This window comes from Drosophila albomicans, chromosome 2R (assembly GCF_009650485.2).
Source record: "Drosophila albomicans strain 15112-1751.03 chromosome 2R, ASM965048v2, whole genome shotgun sequence".
Taxonomy (NCBI): Eukaryota; Metazoa; Arthropoda; class Insecta; order Diptera; family Drosophilidae; genus Drosophila; species Drosophila albomicans.
In genome coordinates, this window is record NC_047631.2 from 6442068 (window position 1) to 6462162 (window position 20095).

Consider the following 20095-nt stretch of genomic DNA (forward strand, 5'->3'; position numbering starts at 1 on the left):
CGAAGATAGAAGTTTTGCTTTATCAATAACTGAAACTAAGATTTATAGTGTAACTACACTAACTTTTATATGTATTTTTATTTACAGTAAGGTCAGCAAAATCAAGTACATTTTCACTATGAGTTGTCTAGAGAAAAAACTTAAAATAATTTCAGTTTTTCATAGAAGCTATCCCAGAGTTTTAGTTGCTTACGTTCAGGAAAATTTACGAACTCAAGTTTTGTGCCAATGTTTAGGCACTTGAGAGTTTCGTTAGGTTTAATCGCCTCCCATCGAACCGGTTCAATCTGAGCACAGTTGGGATTTCCTTGTGTGGCAAACGAAGTCCACATGTTAATCATGTTCTCAATAGTGCGGTATTCGGGAGAAGACTTATCCAGTTTAAAGGATAAAACATGGTAGAAAAGATAAAAAACATCATCCGCGTGCGAAACTCCTCGTTCATGGTTTCCGCAGTTCATAATGCGATAAAAATTGTAAGTAGGGGAGTCGAAATCAAAGCGATAAAGGTAAGTAGGGATTTTTGAAGCATAGGCCGAACGGGCGAGAACAGTGCGATGTAGACTATGCCAGATGTGTTTGAAGGAGAGCAATTGCAAGCATTCTTTTAGTTCCATTTGTTCCCTTGTGGCATCTTCGAAGCTGTCCTCTTTCAGTCGAAGTACGTACTCCTTGATTTGTGCTGGCGTGGAAATTGCACGCACCTCTCGGGGAATTAGCGATTCAAAGTTCCTTAGAACATAACTCGCGTCATGCATGGCAAACTGATAAAACAACAATCCCTCAAAGGAGGTGCCACCAATGATAACTGGTATTTCATTTCCCCAAGCCGTCGATAGAGTTTCCTCGTTGGACTTGGGAATAACACAACTCTCACTATCATAGGGTTCAACAACTGGTACAAATCCAAATAGCACATGATCTCTCTTCTCTTCTTTGGTTAGAAGTTTGTTGAAACAAAGTTTTTTTGCAGAAGTCTTTTGTAAAAAACGGAAGACTTCCTTTTCGTTGTTGCTGCCTAAGTAGCCCAGATGACAGGCAAGTCGATAAGGAAAGTTGTAATCGTACTCATTCACCCAGTCACACAGTGATGAGCCTGACATGATGATCGCCTTGTGGAAGAGTCCTCGCGTCTGTTCTGTGGTCATCATAATCTGTGTTGAGGCTGCCCCAGCGCTGGTGCCCATCACCGTTATGTTGTTTGGATCTCCGTTAAAGTTTGAGATGTTTTCGTGGATCCAGCGAAGCGCAAGAACCTGGTCCTTGAGACCCGCATTGCCGGGCACATCTAAATCGCGGTCGCGTAGACTAAGAAAACCTGTTGAAGCGATGGTGATACAGTTAAAAATAATGCAATTGTAATAGTTTATAGAAACATTAAATATTCCCGCTATCCATAATAATAATCTTGATTAGTCAACAGTCAAGCCGAATTCTTGTGTTTTTTATGCATATCGATATATTTTGAATGCAATAGTATATCGTTATATCAAATATAGCCTTTGGTATATTTTGATTTATTTCAAGAATATGTTTGCTTTTGTACCTTTCTTACTTGTTATGACTCACCTAGAGCGCCAACTCTGTAGTTGAATGTGATGAAGACGATGTCTTTTTTCATAAAGTAATCTGGGCTATAATAATTCCTGGAGGCTTCACCGATTTTAAATCCACCGCCATAAATATAAACCATAACTGGAAACGGTTTTTCTGATTTCAGATGCTTAGCATACACATTGATATAGAGACAATCCTCGGCGCCTTCAAAATATTGCAATATGAAATTAGTTTGGGCGGGCTGTGAACGAAAATAAGTGCAATCCCTAATTCCTTTCCATGGCTCCGGAGGTTGTGGTGCTCTAAATCGCAGCTCTCCCAGTGGCGGTTTAGCATAGGGAATTCCCTCGAAGGCAAAATATGGCTCCTTGTCGTATACTGTCTTGCGTTGTAGTCCTTTAACCAATCCATACTTGGTGGAAATAATGGATGTGTATTTGGTCGACAGATTGTACTGCACGATCCCGTGGACGATGAACCTTGCATTCGAGTAGATATAAAATATACGTATATTTTTGTTATTTATGATCTGTTAATCCTATCGCTAATTAGAGATGGATGGTATTAACAATGGCATTAACTGCGAATAAAAATCCACATAGTATGTAAGTAAATGAACGCAGATTATGGCACGTAAAGTTACTATTTAATGGAAGTTTATGTTTCCACCTACTTGCTGAATAGTGCCAGTAGATTTGGAATATCCATTACCAAATCCATTATAGGATAGTCGTGAATTAAATCGGGATCCAGAATCGAAACGCTTTTACTATTAATTCCGTCTCAGCCAATCGACAAGTTGCAACTGATAGTTCGTATATTTTAGAACTGCGCAATCTGCAAGTACTCGCACCTAATGTTATGTAGTAAAGTGAAACGCTTCTAATGTAACATATTGTCAAAATTCAACTTTTCAAATAATCTCTGTTGATGCTTTAGACAAAACTGAGAGCTTATCTTTATACATGTCAATCAAGTCAATCTTAATTATTCGATGTGATGCAACTCAATGCTATGTAACTCGATTTGACGTAGCCATTGATTAATGATTTAACCATTAATGTAATAATAAATTATTTGCTCTTGTTGAAGCAATTATTTTCTAACATGCAATTAAAATGACTTTGGAAATTCTTTGTATTATTTCTTTAATTTTTTTTCTTTTGTATTTTGATGAAATTTAATAAATTATTTTACGTGTATATTGTAAGAAAAACGGTGTTTTGCTTTTATTGAATTTGGGTAGCGGGCATCACACAGCCGAGCACACTCTTTCTGACTTGTGTAAATTGAAATAATCATAATTAAATGATCGTATAATTTATTTTGTGCATATACATTATAATGCACATATGGAGACACGGTCATGCTGATACGGCACGTAAATGCTTGGTTGAAATGTTAAGTAAAAACCTAGCTCAGCATTTAGTAATCAAATTTTCTTCTGGTTAACAGTAACGAGTAATAGATGAACTGTCCACAACCATGTCCAACGTCAACACATGAATTTCCGGTAGGGAAAAATAAAGTACAATGTGCACGCAAGGCAGCTGTTACTTAGTCCGCCACGAAAATACAAGTGGAATGTTCGAAGAAAAATGGGGATGGGTAGACTTTGAACAGAGCGAGTAAACAAAATCTGGAAAAATCTTTAAACTAGGAATTTTAGGTCATAACGAGGAACGAACTCCTGCCAAAACTTGTCATGAGTGAGTACATTAACACAGCATTTAACTAACAATATCATAAGGTGTCATGACCTGACATGTCACGCATTAGTGCACTGAACAGTACGGCAATTAGGACCATAGCGGTACGCAAGACTCAATTAAGTGGTAAAAAACAACACTTATTTTTATTTCTCGATTGCCGTGCGGAGCCTTTACGTTACGCTTCTTAGCTTTTTCTAGTCGCAACGATTTTCAACTAATTCGCCCTCCGTAACTAAGTCATTTAGTCAAAGTTGAGCAATTCTTAAATTTCACCACGATCTCTCTCTCGCTCTTTAACCTTAAGCTTATTTTCTTTCTCTCGCACAGGGTTGATTAGAACTATATCGGCAGCTCTGATTTGTCGATGGCAATCGTAATTGCGTTGTGTTTGAATTTAAATATATGTATATATATATTTGTATGTGTGTCAGCAATTAAATTGACGCAATTAAAGTGCAATTACAATAACTTGCTTGTGCTTTTTATTTACAGTACGATAAACAAAGAGATAGACTTAAAATAATTTCAGTTTTTCATAGAAGCTATCCCAAAGTGTCAGTTGCTTACGTTCCGGTAAATTTATAAACTCAAGTTTTGTGCCAATGTTTAAGCACTTGGGAGTTGCGTCAGGATCAATCACCTCCCATCGAACTGGTTCAATCTGAGCACAGTTGGGATTTCCTTCTGTGGCAAACGAAGTCCACATGCCAATCATGTTCTCAATAGTGCGGTATTCGGGAGAAGACTTATCCAGTTTGAATGATGAAACACAGTAGAATAGATAGGAAATATCATCCGCATGAGAAACACCTCGTTCATGTCTTCCACAGTTCATAATGCGATAAAAATTGTATGTAGGGGAGTCGAAATCAAAGCGATAAAGGTAGGTTGGTGTTTTTGGAGCATAGGCCGATCGAGCCAGAACAGTGCGATGTATACCATGCCAGAAGTGCTTGAAGGAGAGCAATTGCAAGCACTCTTTGAATTCCATTTGTCCTCTGGTAGCGTCTTCGAAGTTGTACAGCTTTAGTCGACGTACATGCTCTTTGATTTGTGCTGGGGTGGAAATTTCACGCACCTCTCGGGGTATTAGCGACTCAAAGTTACTGAGAACATGAGAGGTATCGTGCAAAACAAACTGATAGGAGAACAAGCCCTCAAAAGATGTGCCACCAATGATAACTGGTATTTCATTTCCCCAAGCCGTCGATAGAGTTTCCTCGTGAGGCTTGGAAATAACACAACTCTCACTATCATAGGGTTCAACGACTGGTGCAAAGCCAAAGAGGATATGATCTCGTTTCTCATCTTGGGTTAGTATTTTGCTGAAACATATTTTTTTTGCAGAAGTCTTTTGTAAAAAACGGAAGACTTCTTTTTCGTTGTTGCTGCCCAAGTAGCCGAGATGACAGGCAAGCCGATATGGCCAGTTGTAATTCGGTTCATTCACCCAGTCACACAGTGATGAGCCTGACATGATGATCGCCTTGTGGAAGAGTCCTCGCGTCTGTTGTGCAGTCATCATAATCTGTGTTGAGGCTGCCCCAGCGCTGATGCCCATCACCGTTATATTGTTTGGATCTCCGTTAAAGTTTGAGATGTTATCGTTGATCCAGCGAAGGGCAAGAACCTGGTCCTTGAGACCCGCGTTGCCGGGCACATCTAAATCGCGGTCGCGTAGACTAAGAAAACCTGTTGAAACGATATTGATGTGTTTAATGCAACTTTAAAGCTCATAATTAACTTCAACTCGTGCTATTATTAACTAGTTTTGCAATATGATTAGATTGCTCTACTATATGATTAAGCGCGATCAAAGTGTACTTGAAATCACTCACCTAGAGGGCCTACTCTGTAGTTGAATGTGACGAAGACGATGTCTTTTTTCATAAAGTAATCTGGACTATAATAATCCGTGGAGGCTTCACCGATCTGAAATCCACCGCCATAGATAAAAACCATAACTGGAAGCGGCTTTTCTGTTTTCAGGTGCTTAGCATACACATTGATATAGAGACAATCCTCGGAGCCTTCGAAAATGTGCAAGAGGAAATGATTTTGGGCGGGCTTCGAACGAAGATAAGTGCAATTTCTAATTCCTTTCCAAGGCTCCGGTGGTTGTGGTGCTCTGAATCGCAGCTCTCCCAGTGGTGGCTTGGCATAGGGAATTCCCTCGAAGGCAAAGTATGGCTCCTTGTCGTAAGCTGTCTTGCGTTGGTGTCCCTTAATCAATCCATACTTGGTGGGAACAATGGATGTGTATTTGGTCGACAAATTGTACTGCACGATTTTGTGGATTATTAGACTTGGATTTAAATAGAACGAAACAAGCAAAATAAATATATTTTTCTTTTATGATCTATTAATTAGGTTGCGCTTATCGCTTAATGGAGTTCCTAATTATAATTGTAGATAAGCGATGTCCATAGCTGCGATTAAATATATATGTATATCAGTAAATTCTCTCAGTTAATTGCACTTAAGTCTATTGTGAAAAGAAAGTGAATATTTCCACCTACTTGCCGCCTAACTTCAGCAGATCTGAAGCACCTATTTCAATTTGCATAATAGTAGCTGCGGGATTCGAGATACTCGGGAATCAATGTTGTGATCTAAAACCAGAACGTTTTTATTCCGACTCAAGCAATTGACAATTTACAACTGATCGTTCGTACTATTCAAAATTGCGCTATCAACAAGTACTCATACTCGCACCCAATGTTATGGTGCAGTGAAACTTCACTAATGACATTAAGCCGTAAAAAAAAATATAATGCTTTTAATAATTCATAATATATAAACTTGTGCTTAATTGCTACTTTTTATAAAAATAATGTTGTATTATTACTATTCAATTTTCGTCTTAGAATGTGCTTACTGTACATTCGACGTATTATAATCTCTCTTGCTATTCTCAGTTCTCTGTTGATGTTTTAATCAGAAACGACACAACAGGGAGCTTATCTTTATGCACGAGTCTCGTATTTTCATTGAAAAACATATGGCAATGAGAGCGTGAAAACTGTATTGATATAGCACCAGAGTCGAAGCGGTGCTGAGGGTTTTGCTCTTTAGAGACAGCTGTTTTTGTTGATAATATGTAGTTTCCATTGTGCTGTTATAATTATTGTCGCCAGTACAGAAAATTTAATGAACTCAAAAGTAGTTAAGTACTCATGTGCAATTGTGCAGTTGGGTTAAACGATCATAGAAATAATCGTCTGTTAACATTAATTGGCATAAACATTTCTTAAAGTATGTACTGTAATCATTCGTAGTAGCAATTAATTATTACTGATAAATGTCGAGTCTATCAAGATTACTTTTATATAACGAAAATATAACTAATGAATAATACTATAACTGTTAGAGTTCAATGACTTTTTACTTCTCATAATAAATCTGTTTTTAGCATTCTCACTTTTTTAAAAATTTTATAGAATTTTTATGAAATCAGATATATGACCACTTTAATTAAGGAATATGTTTACGAAATTCAAATTATTTGAATTGTTTTCGTATTTATTTTATTTCACAATAAATCCGCTTTCACATAGTTTTGTTTTTATATGTATAAAATAGGAAGCGGGTATCTCACAAAGAAGTTTCATTCTTAATATTAATACTTGAGTTATTTTTGTGTTCGCGATCACATATAAAAAGAAGCTTATAAAATCAATTAAGACGGTTAAGGACATTCGCTTCCCTCGTTTAGTAGGACGAGAGCCTACACTCACACACACACATACACACACAGATATTATCTTGACGCTCTCTCGGCTATCCCAACAATCTCGATATTGGCTCTCTTTATCGATTCTCTCATTACATGTCACATTTTTTGTTATACATAATTTAGCAACGCGGGCAGTCTTGATCAAGAAGCATAATAAAACGGACGTTACGTCACAACTCGCGTCAGTTTCTTTCGTGTATTTATCTACCACACTAGTGACAATTGTGCCATTCGAAGAACGTATGGACCATACTATCTGAATTCCGAAGATGTAGTCTTTTTAATTTCAGCCAGCGGCTATGTACATTGGGCCTTCTCGGCGTCAACAGTCCATAGTTCGGTATGTAGGTTGAACACATGATTAGCTTAAATTAAATTTATTACTTTATGTTTTTATAGGGCTATCACGGTTTAAAAGATCCCTATTAAAGTGGAAATTTCAGATATATCAAAATATAAAACTGATCATTTTTCGGACTTGTGTTTTTTTTATCTAACAACCAAAAATATTCATTTTTATTTGTAATTTGAAACTATTTGAAATAAATAAGCTATTGAATTAGTTACTTTACATTACAGCTATTAGGGCCACATTCCGAGTCAAGCATTTAAAAACAGGTAAATGACAAGTTATGGGATACCTTTGGTACCTTGGTTGATATTGCTGAAAAAAGTGATCGTATAGAATATGTAATGTAAAAATGGTAAGTAGTATGAATAAAAAACAAAAACAAAATTTGTTTAAATATAGCTAAAATACATAATAATTTTAGGGAAATGAAAGTTCCCATAAATGAATATACACACCTTTAAAAACGTATGCAGTACTAATAAACCACAGTGCAAAATAAAATGTCATAACTAAGGGCAAGGTTTATAGTGCAGCTGCACTAACTTGTGTGTGTTTTTTATTTACAGTAAGATTAACAAAATCATGTACGCAAGTGTACATGATGAGTTGTCAAAAGAGTAGACTTAAAATAATTTTAGTTTTTCATAGAAGCTATCCCAGAGTTTTAGTTGCTTACGTTCAGGAAAATTTACGAACTCAAGTTTTGTGCCAATGTTGAGGCACTTGAGAGTTTCGTTAGGTTCAATCGCCTCCCATCGAACGGGTTCAATCTGAGCACAGTTGGGATTTCCTTGTGTAGCAAACGAAGTCCACATGCCTAACATGTTCTCAATAGTGCGGTATTCGGGAGAAGACTTATCCAGTTTGAAGGATAAAACACAGTAAAATAGATAGAACACATCATCCGCGTGCGAAACTCCTCGTTCATGGTTCCCACAGTTCATAATGCGATAAAAATTGTAAGTAGGGGAGTCGAAATCAAAGCGATAAAGGTAAGTAGGGATTTTTGAAGCATAGGCCGAACGGGCGAGAACAGTGCGATGTAGGCCATGCCAGAAGTGTTTGAAGGAGAGCAATTGCAAGCATTCTTTTAGTTCCATTTGTTCCCTTGTGACATCTTTGAAGCTGTCCTCTTTCAGTCGAAGTACGTACTCCTTGATTTGTGCTGGCGTGGAAATTGCACGCACTTCTCGGGAATTAGCGATTCAAAGTTCCTTAGAACATAACTCGCGTCATGCATGGCAAACTGATAAAACAACAATCCCTCAAAGGAGGTGCCACCAATGATAACTGGTATTTCATTTCCCCAAGCCGTCGATAGAGTTTCCTCGTTGGACTTGGGAATAACACAACTCTCACTATCATAGGGTTCAACAACTGGTACAAATCCAAATAGCACATGATCTCTCTTCTCTTCTTTGGTTAGAAGTTTGTTGAAACAAAGTTTTTTTGCAGAAGTCTTTTGTAAAAAACGGAAGACTTCCTTTTCGTTGTTGCTGCCTAAGTAGCCCAGATGACAGGCAAGTCGATAAGGAAAGTTGTAATCGTACTCATTCACCCAGTCACACAGTGATGAGCCTGACATGATGATCGCCTTGTGGAAGAGTCCTCGCGTCTGTTCTGTGGTCATCATAATCTGTGTTGAGGCTGCCCCAGCGCTGGTGCCCATCACCGTTATGTTGTTTGGATCTCCGTTAAAGTTTGAGATGTTTTCGTGGATCCAGCGAAGCGCAAGAACCTGGTCCTTGAGACCCGCATTGCCGGGCACATCTAAATCGCGGTCGCGTAGACTAAGAAAACCTGTTGAAACGATGTTGATATAGTTAAAAATAATGCAATTGTAACAGTTTATAGAAACATTAAATATTCCCGCTACCCATATTGTATATAGGTACTCTTTCTAAAAGAAATGTTAAAGCTGGCAGAAGGAGCCATCAAACCAGATAAAGTAATATAATCTAGATTAGTCAACAGCTAAGCCGAAATCTGGTGTTTCTTGTGATTTGTGATATATTTTGAATGCAATAGTAAATCGATATATCAAATATACCCCTTGGTATATTTTAGTTTATTTTAAGAATAGATTTTGCTCTTGTTAAAAATGGTTAGCAGGTATCTCAACTTAAGAACAATAGGTTGTACCTCTCCTACTTGTTATGACTCACCTAGAGCGCCAACTCTATAATTGAATGTGACGAGTACGATGTCTTTCTTCATAAAATAATCTGGACTATAACAATCCCTGGAGGCTTCGCCGATTTGAAATCCGCCGCCAAAGATATAAACCATAACTGGAAGTGGCTTATCTGATTTCAGGTGCTTAGTATACACATTGATATAGAGACAATCCTCGGCGCCTTCAAAAGTGTGCAATAGAAAATGAATTTGAGCGGGCTTCGAACGAAGATAAGTGCAATTTCTGATTCCCTTCCAAGGCTCCGGTGGTTGTGGTGCTTTAAATCGCAGCTCTTCCAGTGGTGGCTTGGCATACGGAATTCCTTCCTTGCCGTGTAATGTCTTACGTTGCAATCCCTTAACCAATCCATACTTGGTGGGAACGATGGATGTGAATATGGTTGACAAATTGTACTGAACGATTTTATGGAGGATAAGTCTTTGAATCGGATAACGCAAAAAAGAAGAATTTACACATGTTAATACATATATTTATTCATTCACGATTTGTTAATAAGGTTGCGTTAATCTTATCACTCAATAAAATTTCTAATTATAAGTGTATGGCTTTCGATCCATTAAATATCTACATAATAAACATTTAAAAGAAATATTTCGTTCATTGCACGTAAAGCAATTAGGAAAATAAAGTGTATGTTTCCACCTACTTGCCGCCCAACTTCAGCAGATCTAATGCACTTATTTCCGTTGTCATGTTGGTAGTAGTATTTTTGAGGAATATGTACTCGTGTCAGAATGTCGTAATCCGAAGCCGAAATGCTTTTGCTTTTGTCTCGACCAATTTGAAAACTGATCATTTTTACTTTATAAAACCTTGCTATCAACAGGTACCCAAAGTCGCACGAAATGTTATTGTGCAGTTAAACATCACTAATGTGAACGACTTTAAAATTCAGCATTTAAAAAATATTAAAACCTTTATTCTATGGTTATATACATAATTGTATTATTATCTTCTAATATTCGTAGTCACAGTTCTCTGTTGATGCTTTAATCAAAAATGACAAAAATGAGAACTTATCTTTATACACGCCTCTCGAGGTAGTGTCGTGGTTTTTATTGAAAGCCAATTGGAGCATGAAAACTGTATTGAAATAGCATCACTTAAGGCTATTGTCAAAAGGAAGTGAATATTTCCACCTACTTGCCGCCTAATTTCAGCAGATCTGAAGCACCTATTTCAATTTGCATAATAGTAGTTGCGGGATTCGAGATACGTTTTTAATTCCGTCTCAACCAATTGACAATTTACAACTGATCGTTCGTACACTTCAAAGCCGCGCTATCAACAAGTACTCGTACTCGCACCCAATGTTATGGTGCAGTGAAACGTCACTAATGACATTTAGCCGTAAAAAAAATGTATTATGCTTTTAATAATTCAGAATATAAAAACTTGTGCATAATTGCTAGTTTTTATAAAAATAATGTTGTATTATTTCTATTCAATTTCGTCTTAGAATGTGCTGACTGTTACATTCGACGTATTATAATCTCTCTTGCTATTCTCAGTTCTCTGTTGATGTTTTAATCAAAAGCGACAGAACAGGGAGCTTACCTTTATGCACGAGACTCGTGCTTTTATTGAAAAACATATGGCAATGAAAGCGTGAAAACTGTGTTGATATAACCATAGAGCACGCAGATCAAGTTTGTTTAAAATTTTTGCCACGCCCACTTCCGCCCCCGCAAATGAAAAAAATCTAATAACAAGCGTAAGCTAGAGCTGCGATTTTGGTGTATACAATAACAACAATAGTATCTATGATTTGGTTGCGATCAGATAAAAATTGTGAAAGTTATAAAAGAAATACTTTTTATGGCTACTTACTGGGGGTCTTAGATGCTTTGGCCGACAATTTGATATATTGTGCTGTCTATGTAATTTTTTGAATGTGGAGCTCGATGTTATACCATTTGGTATATATTTTCGGTTTTTTTGTAGTTTTTTCGGTATATTTTGAAAATAATACCGCAATATTTTGCTTTTATTCAAAATGGGTAACGGGTATCTCATAGTCAAGCACACTCGACTGTAGCTTTCTTACTTGTTTATATTTGTAATTTAAAACAATTTGAAATAAACTATTGAATTAGTTAGTTTACATTACAGTTATTAGGGCTACATTCCGAGTCAAGCAATTAAAAACAGGTAAGTGTCAAGTTATGGGATACCTTTGGAGCTTGCTGCACAGTGGTTGATTTTGCTAAAAAAAGTGATCGTATAGAATATGTAACATAATGTAAAAATGGTAAGTAGTATAAATGAAAAACAAAAACAAAATTTGTTTAAATATAGCTAAAATACATAATAATAATAGGGAAATGAAAGTTATCATAAATGTATGTTTTTACCTTTAAAAACGTATGCAGTACTAATAAACCACAGTGCAAAATTAAATGTCATAACTAAAGGCAAGGTTTATAGTGCAACTGCACTAACTTGTGTGTGTTTTTTATTTACAGTAAGATTAACAAAATCATGTACACTTGCTCTATGAGTTGTCTAGAGAGTAGACTTAAAATAGTTTCAGTTTTTCATAGAAGCTATCCCAGAGTTTTAGTTGCTTACGTTCAGGAAAATTTACGAACTCAAGTTTTGTGCCAATGTTGAGGCACTTGAGAGTTTCGTTAGGTTCAATCGCCTCCCATCGAACCGGTTCAATCTGAGCACAGTTTGGATTTCCTTGTTTGGCAAACGAAGTCCACATGCCAATCATGTTCTCAATAGTTTGGTATTCGGGAGAAGACTTATCCAGTTTAAAGGATAAAACAGAGTAAAATAGGTAGAACACATCATCCGCGTGCGAAACTCCTCGTTCATGGTTCCCACAGTTCATAATGCGATAAAAATTGTAAGTAGGGGAGTCGAAATCAAAGCGATAAAGGTAAGTAGGGGTTTTTGAAGCATAGGCCGAACGGGCGAGAACAGTGCGATGTAGGCCATGCCAGAAGTGTTTGAAGGAGAGCAATTGCAAGCATTCTTTTAGTTCCATTTGTTCCCTTGTGGCATCTTTGAAGCTGTCCTCTTTCAGTCGAAGTACGTACTCCTTGATTTGTGCTGGTGTGGAAATTGCACGCACTTCTCGGGGAATTAGCGATTCAAAGTTCCTTAGAACATAACTCGCGTCATGCATGGCAAACTGATAAAACAACAATCCCTCAAAGGAGGTGCCACCAATGATAACTGGTATTTCATTTCCCCAAGCCGTCGATAGAGTTTCCTCGTTGGACTTGGGAATAACACAACTCTCACTATCATAGGGTTCAACAACTGGTACAAATCCAAATAGCACATGATCTCTCTTCTCTTCTTTGGTTAGAAGTTTGTTGAAACAAAGTTTTTTTGCAGAAGTCTTTTGTAAAAAACGGAAGACTTCCTTTTCGTTGTTGCTGCCCAAGTAGCCCAGATGACAGGCAAGTCGATAAGGAAAGTTATAATCGTACTCATTCACCCAGTCACACAGTGATGAGCCTGACATGATGATCGCCTTGTGGAAGAGTCCTCGCGTCTGTTCTGTGGTCATCATAATCTGTGTTGAGGCTGCCCCAGCGCTGGTGCCCATCACCGTTATGTTGTTTGGATCTCCGTTAAAGTTTGAGATGTTTTCGTGGATCCAGCGAAGCGCAAGAACCTGGTCCTTGAGACCCGCATTGCCGGGCACATCTAAATCACGATCTCGTAGACTGAGAAAACCTGTTGAAACGATGTTGATATAGTTAAAAATAATGCAATTGTAATAGTTTATAGAAACATTAAATATTCCCGCTACCCATATTGGAAATAGGTACTCTTTCTAAAAGAAATGTTTAAGCTGGACAGAAGGAGCCATCAAACCACATAAAGTAATATAATCTTGATTAGTCAACAGCGAAGCCGAGATCTGGTGTTTCTTGTGATTTATGGTATATTTTGAATGCAATAGTAAATCGATATATCAAATATACCCTTTGGTATATTTTAGTTTATTTTAAGAATAGATTTTGCTCTTGTTAAAAATTAGCAGGTATAGCAACTATCTCAACTTAAGCACAATAGGTTGTACCTCTCCTACTTGTTATGACTCACCTAGAGCGCCAACTCTATAATTGAATGTGACGAGTACGATGTCTTTCTTCATAAAATAATCTGGACTATAACAATCCCTGGAGGCTTCGCCGATTCGAAATCCGCCGCCAAAGATATAAACCATAACTGGAAGTGGCTTATCTGATTTCAGGTGCTTAGTATACACATTGATATAGAGACAATCCTCGGCGCCTTCAAAAGTGTGCAATAGAAAATGAATTTGAGCGGGCTTCGAACGAAGATAAGTGCAATTTCTGATTCCCTTCCAAGGCTCCGGTGGTTGTGGTGCTCTAAATCGCAGCTCTCCCAGTGGTGGCTTGGCATACGGAATTCCTTCGAAGGCAAAGTATGGCTCCTCGTCGTATAATGTCTTGCGTTGCAATCCCTTAACCAATCCATACTTGGTGGGAACGATGGATGTGAATTTGGTTGACAATTTGTACTGAACGATTTTATGGAGGACAAGTCTTTGAATCGGATAAAGTAAAAAAGAAGAATATACACATGTGAATACATATATTTATTCATTCACGATTTGTTAATTAGGTTGCGTTAATCTTATCACTCAATAAAGTTTCTAATTATAAGTTTACGGCTTTCGATCCATTAAATATCTACATAATAAACATATAAAAGAAATACTTCGTTCGTATGTATGTTTCCACCTACTTGCCGCCCAACTTCAGCAGATCTAATGCACTTATTTCCGTTGTCATGTTGGTAGTAGTATTTTTGAGGAATATGTACTCGTGTCAGAATGTCGTAATCCGAAGCCGAAATGCTTTTGCTTTTGTCTCGACCAATTTGAAAACTGATCGTTTTTACTTTATAGACCTTGCTATCAACAGGTACCCAAAGTCGCACGCAATGTTATTGTGCAGTGAAACATCACTATGGTGAACGTCTTTAAAATTCAGCATTTAAAAAAGTTATATTTGCGTAATTTCAAAACCTTTATTCTATATTGATACATAATTGTTACTTTTTATAATAAGAATATTTAATAATATCGTCTACTATTCAATTTTCGTCTTAGAATGTGCTTACTGTGCATTCTACGTATTATAATCTCCTAATATTCGTATTCACAGTTCTCTGTTGATGTTTTAATCAGAAGCGACAGAAATGAGAACTTATCTTTATACACGCCACTCGAGGTAGTGTCGTGGTTTTTATTGAATGACAATTGGAGCATGAAAACTGTATTGAAATAGCATGAGAGTCGAAGCGGTATTGAGGGCCCTGCTCTTTAGATACAGATGTTTTTGTTGATAATATGTTCTATAGTTGCCTAATATACTGTTATAATTATATCCCTCGGTACAGAAAATTTAATGAATTCTAAAGAAGTTATGTGCGCATGTGCAATTATGCAGCCAGGTTGAAAGAACATAGTTATAAAAGCCGTTTAACATTTAAGAACATAAACAATAAAGTAAAGTTTCTGAAATCATTATCTTTAACTATGTTGATATGTATATTCGTTATCTTGCGCAGTCGTTGTGCTGGGCAGCAATGTATTTGTGATTAATGTTGAGTCCATTAAGATTAGAGTCCAATGACTTTGTACTTTATTATTAAATCCGATTCTTGCATGCGTACTCTTAACTTTTAAATGATATCTGATGGGCGATGAGAATTGAAATTATAAACAATTTACATATAAAAGGCTTACAATAATCCACCGTTACCAATTTGATTTTTAATTCTATTTCTATTTTTATTGAATGTGCTCAAAATATAACGAAATGCATTGAAGACCATTACCAATTGTAGAGGTAAAAATTGTAATATTATTAAAACTTAGTGATTTTAAATCATCGTAGTTGCCTTTGTATGGCTTTGGATGATTCATATTAATTGAATAATGAAATGTTAAAATTTAGCCGAAAAAGCAAAATCAAAATTCTGCATCTGTTCTTCAACAAGTTGTACTACTCGCAATGCTATGAGACGAAGACCGTCCAGCTGCCCATAGGCAATGTGAAGGGAAAATATGAGACTGGACTGTGTGGGATAAAGCTTTTATAGTTTCGAGGGCATTCCCTATGGCAAGCCACCGATTGGAGAGCTTCGATTTCGTCCACCGCAACCGGTGGATCCATGGAAAGAATTGGATTGCCTTCAGGAAGCCGATTTGCCCGTACAAAAGGGAAGCCAAACTGGGGAGGTATTCGGAAGTGAAGATTGCCTTAAATTAAATGTATACACCAAGCATGTATGGTTAAACTATTTTAAAAACTCATAATCTATTATTAATATCCGAAAATTTGTTCAGTTTGATACTCAGAAACCGTTGCCTGTCATTGTCTACTTTAATGGAGGAGGATATCGTGAAAATGGTGCTAGCCGAAGAAGGTATGGACCGGACTATCTGATGCACGAAGATATTGTCTTTGTACTCTTCAGCCACCGTCTGTGTACTCTGGGTTTTCTCAGTTTCAGCAGTCCAGAGTTAGGTATACCTGGCAATGCTGGAATGCATGATCAGGTGCTTTTGTTGCGTTGGGTGAACAAATACATCTCATATTTCAATGGGGACGTAAATAACATTACTATATTGGGCACAAGTTCTGGGTCTACATCGGTACATTTTATGATGTGCTTGCCACAGACTTGTGGTTTATTTCATCGGTGCATCATGATGTCTGGTTGTATGCTTAATCCATGGGTTAATTTACCCAACACCGAAACTTTTGCTTATCGTCTTGCGAAGTTCAAGGGCTACAATGGATCTGCAGCAGATGCAGACGTATTAAAGTTTCTTTGCTCACTTCCCGCTGAGGAGTTAGTAGACCATCATCTATTTGGATATACTGATTATTGCTTTGGACATTTATATCCCTTTGTGCCCGCATTGGAGACTCAACCGAGTAACACTGATGGTCTTCTTAATCGTCCTTTTGATTTGATGATGAAAGAAGCTTGGTCATCGAATGTCCCTCTGCTAATAGGAGGCTCTTCGTGCGAGGGATTGTACATGTATCCCTACTGCAAGTTAAACAATGGACTCTTGATGGATCATCTCATAAAGCAGCCGGCTTTGATACTGCCATATGATCTGTATGTGTGCTCATCCGATGTTGAACGAAACAATATGGCTGAAATGTTAATAAAATTCCACTACGGACCCAGAAAGATTTCTAAATCCGATGTGATGCAGACTCTGGATGTGAGTATCCTTGCGAGCTACTAGAATATTTATTGTATTCCTTAACCTTAGCATTTTAGTTACAAACTCTTTTGGCATGGATTTCATAGAGTGGTTCTCTCCCGTCTGGCCTTTGCCAAGGCTCCCACATATCTTTACCGTTTTGATTTTAACTCCCCCAAGTCTAATTTGCTGCGAGTTGCCTTATGCGGTGAGGATATTCTGAGTGGAGTTTGCCATGCTGATGAGTTGGGCTTCATATTCCCAAGAAGACGTGAGCATCTGTGTGAGGCTGGGAAATTGACTATCCAAAGATTAATTGGAATTATTACGACTTTTGCTCGCACTGGAAATCCTAACTGTGTGGAAACAGAGTCAGAGATGTGGGCACCCGTAGACCGAAAAGATCCTTTTAAAGTTATGAACATCGGAGATAAACTTGAGATACAAACACAACCAGAAAAAGAGGGTATTAAAGCGTGGAATAAACTTTACAATAATGACGCTTTCTTACTATATAACGGATAGTTACAGTAAAAATGTTCGAATTTTCAAAATTTATTTCAAGTCGAGTAACTTATAAGTAATAAGTAATAAATAAAAGTCACCTATTTAAGTATTTTTTATCAAGTGCTATCAAAACATCGAAATACTTTAAAATTTGTGCATTCTGTGAAATCGAAATACAATCCAATGACTATTTAGTCATTAAAAAAAAAATAGAATTCAGGGCTTACATTTCTACCCAACTAATATCGAGTGGTTCAAACATCAAAAGCCCTGAGGCAACAGTTTAAAAAAATCGACTTAAATATTTCGGAATAAGCTAAGTTTGTCAATTGTTTGATGCGCTTGGTTTCACATTTAAATTTTTTTTTTATTGGGCAACCAAATTAATCAGAATATAGACAGTATATAATAAAACAAAACGAAAACAAAGTTCATTGACTAAGTCTCCGGTTATTAGATACTTACAATGTGTTTTCTTACCTGAGTTCATTGAAAGTAACATAGATTAACTTACTATCACAGACGTACTTAATTAAATTGATAAAGTATTCGAGTATTTTATTACAACTTTTTATGAAACATCAACAAAAAGCTTTAGTGAATAATAATGAGCAAATTAAGTTGATGCATCCAAGTTGCCTTTGCCTAACTTCGATTCGCAATCATTCAGTAATGACATGTTGAAATTTGGCCGAAAAAGCAAAATCAAAATTCTACAGCTTCTGGGCCTCAAGTTGAATTACTCGAAATGCCCAGAGACCAAGGTCCTTAAGCTGCCCATAGGGAATGTGAAGGGCAAGTATCAGACCGGATATTGTGGCAATAGTTTCTATAGTTTTGAGGGCATTCCTTATGGTAAGCCACCCATCGGAGACCTTCGTTTTCGACCACCACAACCGGCTGAGCCATGGAAGGAATTGGATTGCCGTTACGAAGCTGATCCGCCTGTTCAATTTATAAGAGATACAGGCGAAGTGCTCGGGAAGGAAGATTGTCTTAAATTGAACGTGTATACCAAGCATGTAGGTTTTAAAGTTAAAAAAGTACGAATTTTGTGTAATTCGAATTTACTTATAGTTTGATACTACAAAGCAACCACTGCCAGTAATTGTCTACTTTCATGGAGGAGGCTTCCGAGAAAATGGTGCTATACGAAGCAAGTATGGACCGGACTATCTGATGCGCGAAGATATAGTATTCGTAATTTTCAGTTATCGCTTGTGTGTTCTGGGATTTCTCAGGTTGAGCGATCCAGACTTGGGTGTTCCGGGTAATGCCGGTATCCATGATCAGATGCTAGCACTACGATGGGTCAACAAGTATATTTCACATTTCAATGGGGATGCAAAGAATATCACAATAATGGGCACAAGTGCTGGTGCTGGCTCGGTGCACTTTATGATGTGCTTGCCACAGGCAAGTGATCTATTTCAAAGGTGCATTATGATGTCGGGTTGCATGATGTGTCCTTGGGTGAACGTGCCCGAAACGGAGACTTTTGCTTATCGACTTGCTAATGCCAAGGGCTACAAAGGATCTACAGCAGATGCAGATGTTTTAAAGTTTCTTTGCTCGCTTTCCGCGGAGGAGTTAGTAAGCCACCATCTATTTGGGCCTAAGGAACGCTGCTTTGGTCATTTATATCCCTTTGTGCCATCGTTGGAGACTCAACATAGTAGCACGGGCGCAAGAGGAGGTTTGCTTAATCGTCCCTTTGCACAAATGATGAGAGAGGCTTGGTCGACAAATTTACCATTGTTGATGGGTCATACTTCGTTTGAGGGATTGGTCATGTACCCTTACTGCAAGGTCAACAACGGACACATGATTGATCTACTTATACAGCAGCCGGCTTTGATATTGCCGTATGATCGGTATGTGAGCCTATCCAACGACGAACGCGTCGAACATGCTCAAAAATTAATTAGCTTCCACTACGGACCCAGAACAATTTCTAAGTCGAATGTTATACAGACTTTGGATGTAAGTAAGCGTCAAATTATCTGTGTATATTTGGTATTTTATTCTATCTTTAGCATTTTAGCTACAAATGTTTTTTGCATGGAATGCACAGAGTGGTTCTTTCTCGACTGGCATATGCCACTGCTCCCACATATATGTTCCGCTTTGACTTCGACTCACCCAATTCCAACTTAATGCGCCTCAAATTATGCGGTGATGATATTCTACGTGGAGTTTGCCATGCTGATGAGCTTGGTTTCATATTCCCAAGAAAAATGGAAAAATTGAATGAGGCCGGAGTTTGTACAGTACAAAGAATGGTTAGCATCATTACAACATTTGCTCGCACTGGAAATCCTAATTGCGTCGAAACAGAGTCCGAGCTTTGGAGTCCGGTTGATCGTAAGGATCCCTTTAAAATTATGAATATCGGAAATGAACTTGAGGTTACAACACTACCTGAAAAAGAGGGTATCAAAGTGTGGAATAAACTTTACAACGATGATGCTTGCTTACTTTACGGTGGATAGCAATACAAAATATCCTTGGGAATCCTCGAAATTAGATCTTCAAAGACACACATTGAAAGTAAACCCTTGTAAAAAAAAATCTAAACCATGGACACCATCACAAAATAATCTTCATAGTCGATCGACCGAATTGCATTACAGAACTGGACTATAAGGACCTTATCTTTATAACTAAGTTTGATAAGAGAAAAAAGCTTGTTAATATTATTTTAAATAAAACTATTTTTAATACGTTTTTATTAAAAGCTTACTTATTAATGTTTTTGATAAGTTATTTAAGTTCAACTATATGTTAAATGTTGCATACTAGAAATCTATAA

The 20095-nt window shown here is 37.3% G+C and overlaps 5 protein-coding genes and 1 long non-coding RNA gene across 7 annotated transcripts; 2 read left to right on the plus strand and 4 right to left on the minus strand.

The window, feature by feature from the left end:
- Positions 1–56: 56 nt before the first annotated feature.
- Positions 57–5915, minus strand: LOC127565910 (uncharacterized). The gene is made up of 6 exons (XM_052006826.1): positions 5789–5915; positions 5108–5574; positions 3787–4961; positions 2231–2340; positions 1570–2036; positions 57–1318 (listed from the first exon to the last, which is right to left on the minus strand). Exons 1-6 carry the CDS (start codon positions 5833–5835, stop codon positions 141–143), a joined length of 3444 nt encoding a protein of 1147 aa, XP_051862786.1. The 5' UTR covers positions 5836–5915; the 3' UTR covers positions 57–140.
- Positions 5916–7877: 1962 nt separating this feature from the next.
- LOC127565958 (esterase B1-like) lies at positions 7878–10785 on the minus strand. The gene is given in 4 exon segments (XM_052006948.1): positions 7878–8549; positions 8552–9157; positions 9523–9971; positions 10698–10785. Coding segments are annotated over 4 exon segments (1671 nt in total). The 5' UTR covers positions 10745–10785; the 3' UTR covers positions 7878–7980.
- Positions 10786–12000: 1215 nt separating this feature from the next.
- LOC117576458 (esterase B1-like) lies at positions 12001–14425 on the minus strand. The gene is made up of 3 exons (XM_052006952.1): positions 14292–14425; positions 13623–14089; positions 12001–13250 (listed from the first exon to the last, which is right to left on the minus strand). Exons 1-3 carry the CDS (start codon positions 14336–14338, stop codon positions 12073–12075), a joined length of 1692 nt encoding a protein of 563 aa, XP_051862912.1. The 5' UTR covers positions 14339–14425; the 3' UTR covers positions 12001–12072.
- Positions 14426–15446: 1021 nt separating this feature from the next.
- On the plus strand, positions 15447–17301 carry LOC117576459 (esterase B1-like). Its single transcript, XM_052006945.1, is given in 4 exon segments — positions 15447–15632; positions 15634–15840; positions 15901–16794; positions 16846–17301. Coding segments are annotated over 4 exon segments (1695 nt in total). The 5' UTR covers positions 15447–15494.
- Positions 17006–17377, minus strand: LOC127565961 (uncharacterized). Its single transcript, XR_007955307.1, has 2 exons — positions 17288–17377; positions 17006–17211 (listed from the first exon to the last, which is right to left on the minus strand). It is a non-coding gene; the product is annotated as an uncharacterized LOC127565961 (long non-coding RNA).
- A 508-nt stretch (positions 17378–17885) lies between these two features.
- On the plus strand, positions 17886–20008 carry LOC117576456 (esterase B1). Of its 2 annotated transcripts, none has more exons than XM_034261229.2 (3): positions 17886–18305; positions 18361–19266; positions 19328–19546. In XM_034261229.2, exons 1-3 carry the CDS (start codon positions 17961–17963, stop codon positions 19412–19414), a joined length of 1338 nt encoding a protein of 445 aa, XP_034117120.2. In that variant the 5' UTR covers positions 17886–17960; the 3' UTR covers positions 19415–19546. The 2 variants fall into 2 exon arrangements, with proteins under 2 accessions (XP_034117120.2, XP_034117119.2); XM_034261228.2 differs by having other exon boundaries at positions 17893–18305; positions 19320–20008.
- The last annotated feature ends 87 nt before the right edge of the window (positions 20009–20095 follow it).

Coding starts and splice junctions, on each gene's coding strand:
- LOC127565910 (XM_052006826.1), bottom strand. CDS start 5,835: ATGCAAATTGAAATAGGTGCTTCAGATCTGCTGAAGTTAGGCGGCAA. Junction 5,575..5,788: donor CTGCTGAAGTTAGGCGGCAA/GTAGGTGGAAAT, acceptor TTTAAATCCAAG/TCTAATAATCCACAAAATCG. Junction 4,962..5,107: donor CTACAGAGTAGGCCCTCTAG/GTGAGTGATTTC, acceptor TCGTTTCAACAG/GTTTTCTTAGTCTACGCGAC.
- LOC117576458 (XM_052006952.1), bottom strand. CDS start 14,338: ATGACAACGGAAATAAGTGCATTAGATCTGCTGAAGTTGGGCGGCAA. Junction 14,090..14,291: donor CTGCTGAAGTTGGGCGGCAA/GTAGGTGGAAAC, acceptor TCCGATTCAAAG/ACTTGTCCTCCATAAAATCG. Junction 13,251..13,622: donor TTATAGAGTTGGCGCTCTAG/GTGAGTCATAAC, acceptor TCGTTTCAACAG/GTTTTCTCAGTCTACGAGAT.
- LOC117576456 (XM_034261228.2), top strand. CDS start 17,961: ATGTTGAAATTTGGCCGAAAAAGCAAAATCAAAATTCTACAGCTTCTG. Junction 18,306..18,360: donor TGAACGTGTATACCAAGCAT/GTAGGTTTTAAA, acceptor ATTTACTTATAG/TTTGATACTACAAAGCAACC. Junction 19,267..19,319: donor ATGTTATACAGACTTTGGAT/GTAAGTAAGCGT, acceptor TTCTATCTTTAG/CATTTTAGCTACAAATGTTT.